Below are 16,346 nucleotides of genomic sequence, written 5' to 3' on the forward strand. Positions count from 1 at the left end.
TGCTAAAAAGTTTGGTATTGAACCTGAAAAATTGTATGAACCCTTTGAGGTGTCCACCCCAGTTGGGGAGTCAGTCATAGCTAGGCGTATTTATAGGGGTTGCCCAGTTTTAGTCTATCACCGCAGAACTATAGCTGATTTAGCGGAATTAGAAATGGTAGACTTCGACGTGATCATGGGTATGGACTGGTTAGCTTCATGTTATGCCACAGTATGTTGTAGAACTAAAGTGGTAAGATTCGAGTTTCCTAATGAGCCAGTCATAGAATGGGAGGATAATTCAGTAGTACCCAGGGGTAGATTTGTTTCTTATCTAAAAGCCAAAAAATTATTTCCAAGGGTTATCACCTAGTTCGAGTCAAGGATTCAGATGCCCAGACTCCAACTCTCCAGTACGTACCAGTTGTAAATGAATTTCCAGAGGTATTTCCCGAAGATCTTCCAAGAGTCCCTCCTGACAGGGAGATTGAATTTGGAATTGATCTACTTCCTAATACTCAGCCGATATCTATTTCGCCATACAGAATGGCCCCAGCAGAGTTAAAAAAGTTAAAAGCCCAGTTGAAAGATCTTCTTGACAAGGGGTTTATTAGGCCTAGTGTTTCGCCTTGGGGTGCGCCAATCTTATTTATCCGAAAGACCATTGAGAATAGATACCCTCTTCCTAGAATAGATGACTTATTCGACCAACTTCAGGGCGCCCAATGTTATTCCAAGATTGATCTCAGATCAGGCTATCATCAGTTAAAGGTTAAGGAAGTTGATATTCCGAAGACCGCTTTCAGAACCCGTTATGGCCATTTTGAATTTCTTGTTATGTCATTTGGGTTGACAAATGAGCCAGCTGCTTTCATGGATCTTATGAATAGGGTCTTCAAGCTTTATCTCGATTTATTCGTCATTGTCTTTATTGATGATATTTTGGTGTATTCCCGTAATGAGGCTGATCATGCAGGACATCTCAGAATAGTGTTGCAGACCCTTAAAGATCGCGAACTTTTTGCAAAATTCTCAAAGTGTGAGTTTTGGCTTAAGTCAGTGGCGTTCTTAGGCCATGTGATCTCAGGTGAAGGTGTTAAAGTTGATTCTCAGAAGATTGATGCCGTAAGGAGTTGGCCCAGACCCACCTCAGTTTCTGATATAAGAAGTTTCTTGGGTCTGGCAGGCTATTATCGACGCTTCGTAGAAGGATTTTCTTCTATCTCTGCTCCGTTGACTAAGTTGACTCAGAAGAGAGTTAAGTTCCAATGGTCAGATGCTTGTGAGCGAAGCTTTGAAGAGTTGAAGAAGAGATTGACTTCTGCTCCAGTTTTAACGCTACCAGAAGAAATAGAAGGGTTCATAGTTATTGTGATGCTTCTGTCACGACCCAACCCCGTGGGCCGCGACTGGTACCCTAACTGGGTACCCGTACATACCTGCCTGGCCGAATCTCATATCATACAGATTTTTTTTTTTTAAACAGATATTACAGAAGTAGGCCGATACAGATACGACAGGCGCGCAACATATATATATGTATATACCTGAACATGCAGACATTTACAGATAAGCCGATAAGGCTAACATACAGACAAAACCCGTAACCCACACATCTATCTACAGGCCTCTACAGACATACAGAATCATATGACGGGACAGGGCCCCGCCGTACCCAGAATTTCCATACATACAGAACATACGGAAGAACAGAAGATATATACCAAAAGTATATGCTCCGGATCGAAGGAGCTCTTCAACCAGCAGAGTCAGAAACCTACGCTGGCGGCGTATCACCTGGTGCGTCTGTACCTGCGGGCATGTAGCGCAGCCCCCGAAGAACCGGGGGTCAGTACAAAAATGTACCGAGTATGTAAAGCAGAAATATATCAAACAAAATCATGATCTGGACCGGAAGCACAAAAATATAATAGACAGGCTCATAAGCCGGACAGACAGAGTCATAGTCCCGACAGACGGACAGAATCATGGTCCAGACAGACAAAATCAGAATCCCTACGGACATACAGAATCGGAATCCATACGGACATACGGAATCATAACCAGTCGGACAGATAATCCGGACGGACAGATAGAATCATAACCAGTCGGACAGATGGTCCGGACGGACAGACAGAATCATAACCAGTCGGACAGATGATCCGGACGGACAGACAGAATCATAACCAGTCGGACAGATGATCCGGACGGACAGACAGAATCGTAACCCGTCGGTCAGATAATCCAGACGGACAGACAGAAGCGTAAATCATACATACAGACAGAATCACACATAGGGTACAGGAACGTGGTCGCCACTCCTGCCATTGGCACCACAATACGTCAGATATCAGAAATTCTTCTCCGATCTCCGTCACACATCATAACATAACCACGGTACCCGGGGGCGGACAGATAACACAGCACCCCGAGCCCGGACACATCATACTTCGTAATTTATCCTCGGTAACCGGGGACGGACATATAACACAGTACCCCGGAACCGGACACATCATACTTCGGAATTCACATATGGGGCTCGGCGGCCCACCGCACGATATACGTACCGGTCCGGGATCCGGTGAAAGGAATCATAGCACATGCACGAACTGATTAATGAAAAACCACATACGTACAGATCGTCGTATATATTCAACGGAACAGAAATAGGCCAACTGGCAGATCGAATCAAAGTATTCAGATAGTTTTCAAACTACGCGCCTACACGTCACTTGGGGAGGCACGACCGATCATAACCCGAACTAGATTTTCAGATATCAAAATCATATTGTGAGATTTATATAAAAACAGTCATATTATGTTCAAAATGATAGTTCAGATGTTGCCTGTGAAAAATGGACGGAAATGAGGCAATTTAGATCATTCACGGGGTATCGGGGCTCCGTGGGCCCACCTCGGACCAACTCGAGGCAAGATACATAAATTACTGATAAAAGACCTTATGAGGTCATCCATAATCATTCGGAAGTATTCCGACTCCGTTTAGGAAGGTTTCGTACAAAAGCATACTTTAAAGATATTTTATAAAGACATGGTTTCAATCTTACTGAAGGAATTGGAGCAGATTTCCATATCGAATTCCGAGGAACGGAGTCGTATTTAAGGCTCGCGGCCGAGCCTATTATGTTCAGAACATGCCTAAGAATGAAGGGAAAGACTTTACATACCTTAGCTGCGTCTTACGCTTGTCCAAATTCAATTCCCGTTTCGCTCAAAATCTACAAATAGTCACATTTACCATTTGTCAATAGTAAGACTTTTAGCATTCTTTAATTCACTATTTGTCTACAGAAATTTGGGCAGCATCTCCCCTCCTTATATGCCTAGCCCGAATTTTTAATTCAGCAGTCAACAACACAACAACAATACCAACATCAATAATATCCTTTTTTCATATCAACATATTCCATAAAACAGCCCACACGCTGTTTTCCAACTTTCCTAACTAATTAACTCAGTATACAATTATTTAATTGCGTCTTCTTCGTAAATAAACTAGTATTAACACAAATAGGAAGAGATTCATACCTTTCTCCTTTTAATATTGTTGTATCTTCCCTTTTTCACCTTATTTTTATGCCACAACACACCGCCATACGATTCTGCAGTGAAAATTATACGCTATCCGGACTGAAATTGGGAAATTATACCTGGTTTGGGCTAAATTTGGTGGTGGAAAGTTGGGAAATTTTCTGGGATTTTTGGGGTGGTGTTCGTGGTTTTGGACTGAAAATGAGGGGGTCTCCCCCTCTTTATAATTGTTTTGGAAGCTGCCAGAAGCAGCTAGAAAAGTGCTCATCGCGATCGCGCTGCCTTCTGGCGCGATCGCGTAGAGTAAATGATTTCCTTCTGCGCGTTCGCGCCCCCTCTGGGCGCGTTCGCGCAGGGTTAAAATTTCTAACTGGATGTTCGTTCAGTAAAACGGTCATAACTTTTGATCCCGATATCGTATGAGGGCCCACGACCTATGGATGGAAAGATAATTCAATTATCTACAACTTTTATTTCTGGGCGTTTTCCCAAATTCCAAACTTATAATACCGTTTTTTCCCCTAGAAGTCAGATCATCCGAAAATGCTTCCTTAAATTGTCCTTTTGGAGGGCTTCCACTTTGATTTGGCCCAAGGGTCCTTCTTGAGTTGTGTTTAACTTCACATATGTGAGTTATATAATTTGTCACATGTCCCAAAAAAAATCTTGACGTGTGGGCCCTACCTCAGCTTACAAATAATTCGACGTTCGAAAATGCAGGATATAACAGCTTCGGGAGTTGGTCTCGGATGTGTCTTAATGCAGCATGGCAAGGTTGTAGCTTATGCATCTCGTCAGCTCAAGGTTCACGAAAAGAATTATCCGACTCATGACCTAGAGTTGGCAGCTGTAGTTTTTGCACTTAAGATATGGCATCATTATTTGTATGGAGTGCATGTCGATATTTTCACTGATCATAAAAGCCCGCAGTATATCTTCAAGCAAAGGGAGCTAAATCTTAGGCAGAGGAGATGGCTTGAATTGCTTAAAGATTATGATGTGGATATCCTCTATCATCCGGGAAAAGTGAATGTTGTAGCTGATGCTCTTAGTAGGAGTTCCATGGGAAGTTTAGCCCACGTGGATTCAGATAAAAGAGTGATGACCAAGGAAGTTCACCGTTTGGCCAGTCTTGGAGTTCGACTTTTGGACTCCAAGGATGGTAGTGTGGTTGTTCAGAATAGAGCTCTTTCCTCTGTAGTCGTTGAAGTTAAAAAGAAACAATATACGGATCCCTACTTGTTGCAGCTGAAGGAGGGGATTCACAAACATAAAACAACGGCCTTTGAACAAAGGGGAGATGATGGTACCTTGAGATATCGAGGCAGGTTATGTGTTCCAGATGTAGATGGGCTCAGAGAGCGAATCATGTCAGAAGCTCACAACTCCAGGTATTCCATTCACCCAGGTTCCACTAAGATGTAGCATGATCTTAAGGAGATTTACTGGTGGAATGATATGAAGAGGAATGTATCAGATTTTGTAGCTAAGTATCTGAATTGCTAGCAAGTGAAAGACGAACACCAAAGGCCTGGTGGCTTAGCTCAGAATATTGATATTCCTGTATGGAAATGGGAAATGATCAATATGGACTTTGTATCAGGTCTACCTCGTTCAGCTAGGAGGCATGACTATATTTGGGTGATCATTGACCGGCTTACTAAGTCGGCACACTTTTTGCCAGTCAAGACCACAGTTTTAGCAGAAGATTATCCCAAGCTATATGTTAATGAAATTGTCAGATTGCATAGGACACCAGTGTCCATTATTTCAGATCATGGTGCTCAGTTTACAGCGAACTTTTGGAAATCCTTTAAGAAAGGATTGGGCAACAAGGTGAACCTCAGCACAGCTTTTCATCCACAGACAGATGGCCAGGCAGAGCGTACTATTCAGACTCTGGAAGATATGCTGAGAGCATGCGTCTTGGATTTAAAAGGTAATTGGGATTATCACTTACCTCTCATTGAGTTTTCTTATAATAACAGTTATCATGCTAGCATTGGGATGGCACCGTTTAAAGCTCTGTATGGGCGAAGGTGTAGATCACCAATTGGTTGGTTCGAAGTTGGTGAAGTAGAGTTGTTAGGACCAGATTTGGTTTATCAGGCTATGGAGAAAGTCAAGTTAATACAGGAGCGTTTGAAAACGGCTCAGAGTCGCCAGAAATCTTACACAGATGTGAGGCGAAGGGACTTAGAATCTTCAGTTGATGATTGGGTGTTCCTTAAAGTCTCACCCATGAAGGGTGTTATGAGATTTGGCAAGAAAGGGAAGCTCAGTTATAGATATATTGGACCTTACAGAATTCTGCAGACGGTCGGCCTAGTAGCTTATGAACTTGAGTTGCCACAAGATTTGGCTGCTCTACATCCCGTGTTTCATATGTCCATGTTGAGGACGTGTGTTGGAGACCCGTCGTTGGTTGTTCCTGCTGATACTATAACAGTTAAGGATGGTTTGACCTATGAGGAGATCCCCGTAGCCATTCTTGACCGTCAGGTTCGCAAGTTCAGAACTAAGGAAGTAGCCTCAGTGAAAGTCCTGTAGAGGAGTCAGAAAGTTGAGGAAGCTACATGGGAAGCTGAGGAGGATATGAAATCCAAGTACCCATTTTTGTTTGAAGAGCAAGCAGAGAACTCTCAAGGTAACCTTCCATAGCCCATGTCATGTTATGTCTCATGTTCCACGCTCATATCATGTATCCAGTACCCATGTTTGATGTCTCAGTATTCGCGTTTCCATGTAACCATGTCATGTTAGTTCAGTCTCCATGTTTCATGTCATGTTTCTTTCACGTTCATGTGGTCAAGCCATGTCCAGCCATATTCTTAACCATGACCCATCATTCGAGGACGAATGATCCCAAGGGGGAGATATTGTAACACCCCATAGTTTCGGACGAAGGTTTGACTCATAAGATGATAATATAATGGAACCAATATGAGGAAGTGTTTTGAAAACTAATCAAGTCATAAGAAATGTCTTGGGCAAAGCAAAGTTGGAAGCCACTCTACGGGGCATGTTTGCAAATGAGTTTGTAGAAGGTCTTACTTCCTACGACCATAACCCCTTTATTCATTTGGAATTTGGGAAAACTTCCTGAATGAAAGTTGTAGCCCTTTGAAATACCTTTCCAACGGTATATTATGGGGGTCAAAAGGACATCTGTACAAAAAGTTATAGCCATTTTACGGAAGGAGTACAGAGCAGTCCGTTCACTGGTCATGTTATACGAACTACTTATACGACCCATATAATTTTATGCAGACCGTATAACTCGTCCGTACTTCATGACGCTCCAAATCAACGTTCTGTTCAGCCATGATGAAATATGGTCATATTATACGGACCGTATAACTTTATACGGACCGTATAATACGTCTATATAACTTCCGCCTCACTTTTGTATAAATTCAAGCCTTTGAGTTATTTTATTTCATTATTCACAATTTCAAGCCCTAGAAACAATCCAAAACATCAAGGTAAGTCAATCCAAACCCTTCCAACTCAATTCTAACATATACTCTAATCATCTAAGCAAGAAATCATTGTTCCTAAACTAGGGTTTTCAAGAAAACCCATCTCAAGGTTCAAGAATTCAAGATTTTGGAAATCTTCTTCAAGTTAAAATCTTTAATTCAAGTTTGTAGCATTACCAGGTATGTAGAGTTACTATCTACGTGTGGGAACATCATTGTTCTTCCCCACGCCTCATAATCCATAAATTATGATTCTTTACGAAAATTAGGGTTTCTATACCATGCTCATGATAACCGTAGGTCCATGTCCATGATTATATTATCTATGAATTGTTATAATTCCATCATTGAGTTCTTAATATTTCTTTATGATTATTAAGAATCTGTCTGTAATCTATGAAAAACCCATATATCTCATTCCATGGGTTCATGCATGCTAGTTTATGATATATTATGCTATTTCAAGAAAATACTCTACATATTTTACAAGTTCATGCAAGCAAGCTATAATTCATGATATCCATGTACAAGCAAGTTATATTCATGAAAACTATGGGCAGCTAGTGCCACTTATTTTACATGTTCAAGTTTTTGGGAGTTGCTTTAATTACCGAGGAGGGCTTTCAGATAGCCTGAAACTACGTAGCCACCGTAGGATGAGGATCGCTTCACCCATGTCCCGGACGATCTCTCATAATGACTGGATCCTTTCATATTTTATTAAATCTCATGTTCCCAGGAAAGGACTGAGTGTTCTGCTGGCGAGACGCAAGCACCAGACCATGGATCGGTTATAAGTTATTGCTCTCCCTACTTATGATATTTTTACCATGTTATATATATATATATATATATATATATATATATATATATATATATATATATATATATGTATTCATGTTCATGACCAGGTTTCAGTTCCTATCATTATTATTTCATGTCCCATGTTATTTCTTTTAGTTGCTTTACATACCAGTACATTCAATGTGCTGACGTCCCCTTTTATTGCCCGGGGGCCTGCATTTCACGATGCAGGTACGGATTTACAGGACGACGCCTCTGCTCATTAGGATCTGCACGTACCAGCTTATTGGTGAGCCCCATCTCATTCGGGGTTTAGACATTGTCTTTCTTTATTTAGTTTTGCATCTAAAGGTATGCTGGGGGCCTTGTCCCAGCAAGTATGTTACGTGTTTCAGACTCATGTTAGAGGTTTCATAGACAAGACAAGTGTCATGTTAGACCTCCAGAGTTGGTTAGCCGGTTTGGCTCATTTATGATATTGTCCGCATTCATGACTTAACCAAGTACTTATTTTTAATATTATGACTTACTATGTTTTATAAAAGCTCATCATGCACTTCACGTTATATTTTCGCTCATGCCCCATGATGATTTAGCAAGCCATGTGGTTCGCTCGGTCACATGCAGTCAGGCATCGAGTGTCGTGTTATGCCCAGGCCATGGTTCGGGGCGTGACATCATGGGTTTAACCTATGCTTCTATATAGTAGTAATAAGTGTGGAAAAGGGACCAACACAGCATTGACTGATTGTACCAAAAGTTTTATCAATTGTACACACAATGAATGCTTGTACCAAAAGTTATATAACTTGTACACTTTAACCAACTACTTTTTTATCTCACGTGAACATATGTCATAGTACTTAATATTTATTCTCTTCTTATGTATAGACGTATACACTCCAATTTTAATTCTCCGATACATTTATTTTTCCTCCATGCACTTTTACTTGTTCACTTCTGACTTTTCACGTTATTGCTGAATATTTATTCTCTTCTCATGTATAGACATTAGTAGTTAAATTTTAATTCTCCTATTCAAATTTATTTTCTCTGTGTACTTTTACTTGTTTACTTTTGGCTTATTACGTTCTTTAAGAATTAATAAATCCAACGTGGACATATGTCATAGTACTGAATATTTATTCTCTTCTCATGAATATATGTATGCACTTCAATTTTAATTCTCCAACACATATTTATTTCCTCCGTATACTTTTACTTGTTCACTTTTGACGTGAGGCGAGGCGAGCCTGTCTCGCCATAAGACAGCCAAGGCGTGGCAATTTTCAAAAGGCGAGGCAAGGTGAGCGTGGTGAATGGCGAGGCGAGGCGACGCCTTTTGATTTATTTATTGTTTTAATAAAAAAAGCTGCTGACTATATTAAAACAAAACAGAAATATTTACCTAGGTCCTAGGGTTTCATTTATATGTTTTTTCCATAGCAGCTGCTGCGTCTCCTTTGGTCAGATTGCATCTCCACCATTAAAGCTTCTTCTTCTTCTTCTTCCATTAGTAGCAGTTTCAGGTAAGTTTCTTCTTCTTCTTTTATTTCTTTTTCCTTTCCGGCGTGCCTGGCTTTTTCAGGCAGCAGAATAGCCTTTTTCAGGCAGATTCTGACTTTCCGACAGGCAGCCAGTGACCCAATTCGGGCAGGGTATTTTTTTTTTCATTTTTGTGCGATTTTTTGTAGATCTTGAAGAAGAATAGATGTTTCTTCGTTATAATTTGGTTAATGCTAACAGTACAGTAGTACACTCAGGGACCTTATGACTTATTAACTATCTAGTTGCCGAGTTGAAGACCCTTAGACTTTATTATCTACTATCAACTATCTATTTTTAGTTTTTTTCAATTGAAATATTTGCTAGTATTTTGTTGAGTATTTGAGTTTTTGGGTATTTATATGTGCATATTTAATATTTTAATTTTTTGTGTTAATTCCCGCCTCGCTTGCAAAAGGCGTTCGCCACGCCACACCATGAGGCGTGAGGCGAGCCCTTGTCGCCACGCCTCGCCTTTGGCCATCCTAAACACTGGCTTATCCACACACCTCAGCATATTTTTTCCAGCTCCAAACTCATAACTGTTTGTTCATAAAACCACCTCCAGCTTTAAAGCTACTTAAATTTAGCCAATCCAGACAGCCTCTAAATGCTAAGATAAGTGATTTGCATTGTTACAGGCAAGATGAAGCTTATTCGGAGTGTCTTATGGGCAGCTAATGCTTTCAAATTACGTTCTTCTGATCATCCTCAAGCTTTCAGGACCTTTTCTACACTTCCAAATTTTGGTGGGTACTGTTTATTTTCCTTTTGCTAAATGCTATGCAATTCTCGTCATCAAATTGCATATAGTGTCATACCAACTTGCCATTTCTATGGGAAGTTTGTGTATTTATTTTTGAGCTCATTTTGAAGCCTATTTTCGTACAATTTTCTTTCTATGGTTGCAAATTTAAACTGTTTGCCTTCAATTACGCTCTCAATTTTATAACATATGTTTACTTTTATCTGATGCAAAGATTTAATCTTTTGCTTGGTAGTTGTCAAAGTTATAGGGCAGTGTTACCGAATCTCACTTGAAGAGAGAATGCTTCTCCATCCTGATTTTTTTTTTTTTTTTTTTTTTTTGGAATGATAGTTAGAGGATCAGAAATTGCATGATTTTAGATAAACTATTCATATTTCTCTGATAGTTACGGAGAATTCTCAGAGTTGCTGCAGCCCGAGGAGGATCGAAAGATAGCATAAAGGGGTACATATCACAATTATAATGTAGAATATTGGACTATCAAAATGGAAGGTAGTATTTGGAGGCTTTCCTTGCTTGCGGATTTATGAATTATCTAGCACTTTATGGATAAACTTTGTTTCCAATTACCAACTGAATGGAAGATTTCAACTAAGCACATAACAATTTATTGGATGAAGGTGAAAGATAACATATTTATGATGGAAAGGTTGGAGGACTATACGTATTATAAAGAGAAACAGAAATCTCACAAGGTAGAGACAAAACCAAATTGAGAAGTCATCCATATAGCATTAGGAACAGGTAAAGACACGTAAAGACCCTAGTGCTTACCTGCCTTGATAACTTTTAATTTGTATTGCTGCTTTAATAGGTAAGCGAGAAATAAAAATAAAGAATAATCCTTTTGTTTCTCTCTCTCTCTCTTTTTAAGCACTGCAGAATCATCAGTTCTCTTGTTGGTATCCCACATAGTATTCTTTCAAATCTTGACATAATGGGAACTTGTTGAAATTGGCTCTACGGCATTTTGCAGTATTGTTTTCCCCCATCCTGCTGAATTATTATTCTACTGTTCCTTTTCTTGATAAGGTAAGGTATTTTATTAATAAAGATACTCTGTTACTGTTCCTAGTGTGGGAGAAAGAAAATTCTTCACTAAACGTTTTACTGTGAAACATTATAGTTAATTTCTCCAAGGGACTTCTAAGGAGATAGAGCAGAGCTTTGGGATTTTACAATCAGACTCTCCATTTCCAACTTCTTGAGTAATAGAAAAGGAACTGGTCCAGCAATGATTGTCCTTTCTTTCTTCTAAATCTGTCCTCCCCAATTCTAATTCTAATTCTAACTCTATCTTCTTATTTCTATCTAGTTTATGATTGTTTGGTTCAATTCCTTGTTTCTTACAATTTGGTTGTTATCAAACCAGTGATTTGTATTAAGTGTTGTTTGAATCTGCTACAATGTCTTATCTAATTCAGTATTTAGGAGATCCAGGAATCTCTTGAACTTTTTTTTCCAAGCTTTTAATATGCATTTGCAGAACAGTATTGTTTATAGCCGGCATACACATGCTGTTGTTTCTTATTTTGAACTTTTGGCTCAATGGATCATTTTGGTGCAGGTATTCAGGAGAAGACTGAAAGCAAAATATACAGTAATCAGCGCTCAATCTTGGGAATGAATGCTTGTTCAACATGTAATGTTGGTGCAAGGTGTTTCATACATTCTGTAAGCCCAAAGGAAGCTGAGATGGGAAACAATTCTAGACCAATGGACTTTGTTAGAGGACTTGCGGAGGACAATACAAGGGGTGTACTAAGCGGTGGTCCACTTTCTAGGTATCATATCGAACAAGATGCTGATATTGTTCATATAAAGGTTCTTCGCAACAATGCCTTTGTTACTGTGACGGATTCAAAAGGGAACAAAAAGTTTGGGTCTACTGCAGGTAAGTTAACAGGAAAAGGAGGGAAAGTTGCAAGATATGCTGCCGAGTCAACTGCAGAACATGTTGGGCGTGAAGCAAGAGACCGGGGCTTGAGGTCAGTGGTCATGAAAGTAAATGGCTTTACTTACTTTAAGAAAAAGAAGCAAGCAATTCTAAGCTTCAGAGAGGGCTACACTCATTCTCGTGGAGATAAGAATCCTGTGGTATACATTGAAGACACAACAAGAAAACCCCATAATGGATGCCGCCTCCCAAAGAAGCGTCGCATTTAATTGCTAATCGGATGATCAATGTTTCCTGTTATCTGGAACGTGACGAGTCATTAATCATATATGTTTACAGGGAATGAAATCGTCTGAACAGTTCAATAAACAGTCCCTGCTAGTTTTGGAGCCCTCAGTTGTCTAGTAAATGGAGCAAGAGTAGGCTGCTTCTGCTTATCAATTTACAGAGAGTATTTGATGTACTATTGATAGTAGCAGATAGCAAATACGGCTTTGTTTTGTACAATTAGTGTGAGATTCTTCATTGACATTAAACCTCAACCTCTGAAAAAGTTTCGTGGAACTGTAGTTTGTGTCAAAAAGCTGTATTATCACTAGATTGTTTCATTTTGCGACTAATCAATTGCTATTTATTTGCCATATTTGTAGTTCAAACTCAACCTCTACTTATGTTTCACTCTCCATTTAGATAAACTGCAAGAAGTGTTTGTAAATTTTTTTATTTTGCGAGTAATCAATTGCTATTTATTTGCCATATTTGTAGCTGAATACCAGTAGTCTACACGAAGAAAGAACAAAAAACACCTGCTTAAAAAACTGTAACATCACTGATTGCGAAACCCAGTTTTTTCCTTAATGATCTCTTGATTGATATCTTTGTACTAAACCAATTAGCAGTACCTGTAGGCAAATGGTGATTTTTGACCGACTCTTTGTTATTACCATTACGTGCTTTCCTTCAAGTTCAAATCTGTTCGATTTTGAGCATGTAGAACTTACACAACTAGCTGAAATATCAACAACAACATACCCATTGAAATTCTACAATATGAGGTCTGGGGAAGATAGAGTGGACGCAGCCCTTACCTCTACTTTGGAACTAACTGAAATATCATGTTTCTATAAAATGTCACTGCAAACCATGAACATAAGGACTGACGGCTTTTGCAAAATTTCCAAGATACCCGGCGCACAAACTTGAATTCAACTTAGAAGTATACTAGCAAACTATGCCCATGCGATGTACGGGGCCCAACATGATTGATTTGGTTACTCAATTTAGTTAGTCTTTATAGTTTGTATATTTTGCAAAGAATACTGCGATTCTCCTTAGTGAGTCTCCTTTTTTTTTCTTTTCCTCTTATTTTTCCCCTTAATTTCTCAATTGTTATTAAAATTTGTCTTATCTTGATTATGTCCGCCTTTTTTTATATTTAGTAAATTGACAATTCAAATATCCTACATGTCAAGTTTATAATCACAAGATTCAAAGGATATTTTATTATATTATACACATTTTTAATTTAGAACCACAAGATTCAAAAGTCTATCTTTATTTCTTAAACTAGGTGTCTAGTCAAACGTAGACACTTAAATTGAAACAGAGGGAGTATATGCCAAATGAAGGAAATGAAAGGATAATTGAGATACTGCGGACACGTGGGGATTTAAAAAGTAAACACACAAGAGGTAGTATTAATGTTAAACTTCTGAAATGTACACATGTTAGTCTCGGCTTAGAGTACAATTTCAGTTGTTTTTTGTACAACTTATTGTTGCCGTGTTGGTCCACCTTGGGCGTTTGTTGCTAAATAAAAAAAATGTCTTATTTTGATTATGTTCGCTTCTTTTTATATTTAGTAAGTTGACAATTCAAATATCCTGCATGTCAAGTTTATAATCACAAGATTCAAAGGATATTTTATTATATTATACACATTCTTAATTTAGAACCACAAGATTTGAAAGTCTATCTTTATTTGTTAAGCTCCGTGTCTAGTCAAACATCGACACTTAAATTGAGACAGAGTGAGTATATGCCAAATGAAGGAAATGAAAGGACAATTAAGACACTGCGGACCCGTGGGGACTTAAAAAGTAAACACACAAGAGGTAAAATTAATGTTCAACTTCTGAAATGTACACATGTTAGACCCTGCTTAAAGTACAATTTCAGTTGCTTTTTGTACAACTTATTGATGCTGTGTTCGTCAACCTTGGGTGTTTATATATAATAATAATAATATAATATAAGAAAAATATAGAATAGAAAAATAGATATATATTTTTAGTAATGTGGCCAAGTAATATGGGACGAAGGGAGTACTTCATTTATTAATTCTTAAAGAACGTGAAAAGTCAAGTATAGTAATGTGGCCAAGTAATATGGAACGAAAGGAGTACTTCATTTATTAATTCTTAAAGAACGTGAAAAGTCAAGTAATGTGGCCAAGTAATATGAGACGGAGGGAGTACTTCATTTATTAATTCTTAAAGAACGTGAAAAGTCAAAAATGAACTAGTAAAAGTGCACGGAGGAAATAAATGTGTTGGAGAACTAAAATTGAAGTGCATACATGTATACATGAGAAGAGAATAAATATTCAGCAAGAACGTGAAAAGTCAAAAGTGAACAAGTAAAAGTGCACAGAGGAAATAAATATGTGTCGGAGAATTAAAATTGAAGTACATCATGTATACATGAGAAGAGAATAAATATTCAGTACTATGACATATGTCCGTGTGGGATTTAATTCTTAAAAAACGTGAAAAATCAAAAGCGAACAAGTAAAAGTGTACAGCAGAAATAAATTTGTGTAGGAGAATTAAAATTGAACTGCATACGTCTATACATGAGAAGAGAATAAATATTCAGCAAGAACGTGAAAAGTGAAAAGTGAACAAGTAAAAGTGCACGGAGGAAATAAATGTCGGAGAATTAAAATTGAAGTGCATACGTCTATACATGAGAAGAGAATAAATATTAAGTACTATGACATATGTCCACGTGAGATTAAAAAAATAGTTGGTTAAAGTGTACAAGTTATGTAGCTTTTGGTACAAGCATTCATTGTGTGTACAAGCAGTCAATGCTGTGTTGGTCCACTTCCGCACTTGTATATAATACAAATGAGCGATAGGACATGTTTTATACGGACTCTAGTAATATAGATGTCAGTCTCAGCAAAAATTCTAATTATGGATAGTCAAAATATTCCAAGAACGGGATCCGAGCTACTGCCCCTATTCCTTGTACTCCACAAGATTGAAGAGGAAGAAAACTAAAATAGAGATTGCCTTTGTGAAACCTTCTTTCCCAATATAGCCTCCCAAACCACTGGCAAGAATGGGCCTTTCTTCTCCAAGTATTCCCTAACAGCTTTCTCATCAAGGATGAATCCCTTCTACCTCACTATTTTAATCATGTTTTGAACCTCTTCTAAACTCGTTTCCTTGCAAAATCCATCAACTAAACCTATAAACGTTGCAAGAGCGGGAGAATGTCCAACCTCCAACATCCAACATCTCCATGCAAAACTCAAGTGCCTTCTCTAATCTCTTTCCATGACATAGCCCCCGAATCAAGATACCATAACTAAACGCATTTGGAACAATGCCAATACCTTGCATGTTCCAGAAAATCCTGACAGCTTAAAACAGTGGCAGGCACTACTTGAGTTCACTTCAAGCTGGCAAATGATGACCTTATCCTTTTTATTTTGGACCAGAATTCAATCTGTAGCCCAAAATAAAAGAAGCTTCAGTCCAACAAAACAATTGTAACCAGTAACATGCAGTGCAATCTTATACCTTTGTGTTATTCTTCACCTACAAAGGGCAAAAAGAACAGAGTAAACAATCACTTGACGATTAACAAGAAGTATATTATCATGATAAAGTAAGTAAACAGATGAAGTCCATGAAAGCATTGTTTTGCACATAAAAATAAATGCAATTCCACAGCTAATTAGGCGCAACACAGATCAGCTAAATAACATGACAGTTAATTAAGGTGTAAATTTCCCAAATGGTTACTCAACTAAAGGAAATTATATATTCCGTATTAAAGTTACTTGTCTTATTTTCATATTAATAAAGCCACTCAACTGATACCCTATTTTCCACAAAATAACTTTGATCGGAAATACAACTTTCTCTGCCGAAAATCAAATTTGGATGGGTACCACATAATCAATTTTTTTTGTTGTTGGTTTATGAAAAAATGCTTATTGTTGGAAATAATAATTCAAAATTGTAGGAAATCAAAATTGGTTAGAATTTGATATTTTAATTCATGTCTAATTAGGATTTATAGT

General features: G+C 38.3%; 1 protein-coding gene across 1 annotated transcript; it reads left to right on the forward strand.

Moving 5' to 3' along the window:
• Positions 1–9,187: 9,187 nt before the first annotated feature.
• On the forward strand, positions 9,188–12,669 carry LOC132635431 (small ribosomal subunit protein uS11m). Its single transcript, XM_060351824.1, has 3 exons — positions 9,188–9,346; positions 10,004–10,111; positions 11,699–12,669. Exons 2-3 carry the CDS (start codon positions 10,009–10,011, stop codon positions 12,295–12,297), a joined length of 702 nt encoding a protein of 233 aa, XP_060207807.1. The 5' UTR covers positions 9,188–9,346; positions 10,004–10,008; the 3' UTR covers positions 12,298–12,669.
• The last annotated feature ends 3,677 nt before the right edge of the window (positions 12,670–16,346 follow it).

Source organism: Lycium barbarum, chromosome 4, assembly GCF_019175385.1.
Source record: "Lycium barbarum isolate Lr01 chromosome 4, ASM1917538v2, whole genome shotgun sequence".
Taxonomy (NCBI): Eukaryota; Viridiplantae; Streptophyta; class Magnoliopsida; order Solanales; family Solanaceae; genus Lycium; species Lycium barbarum.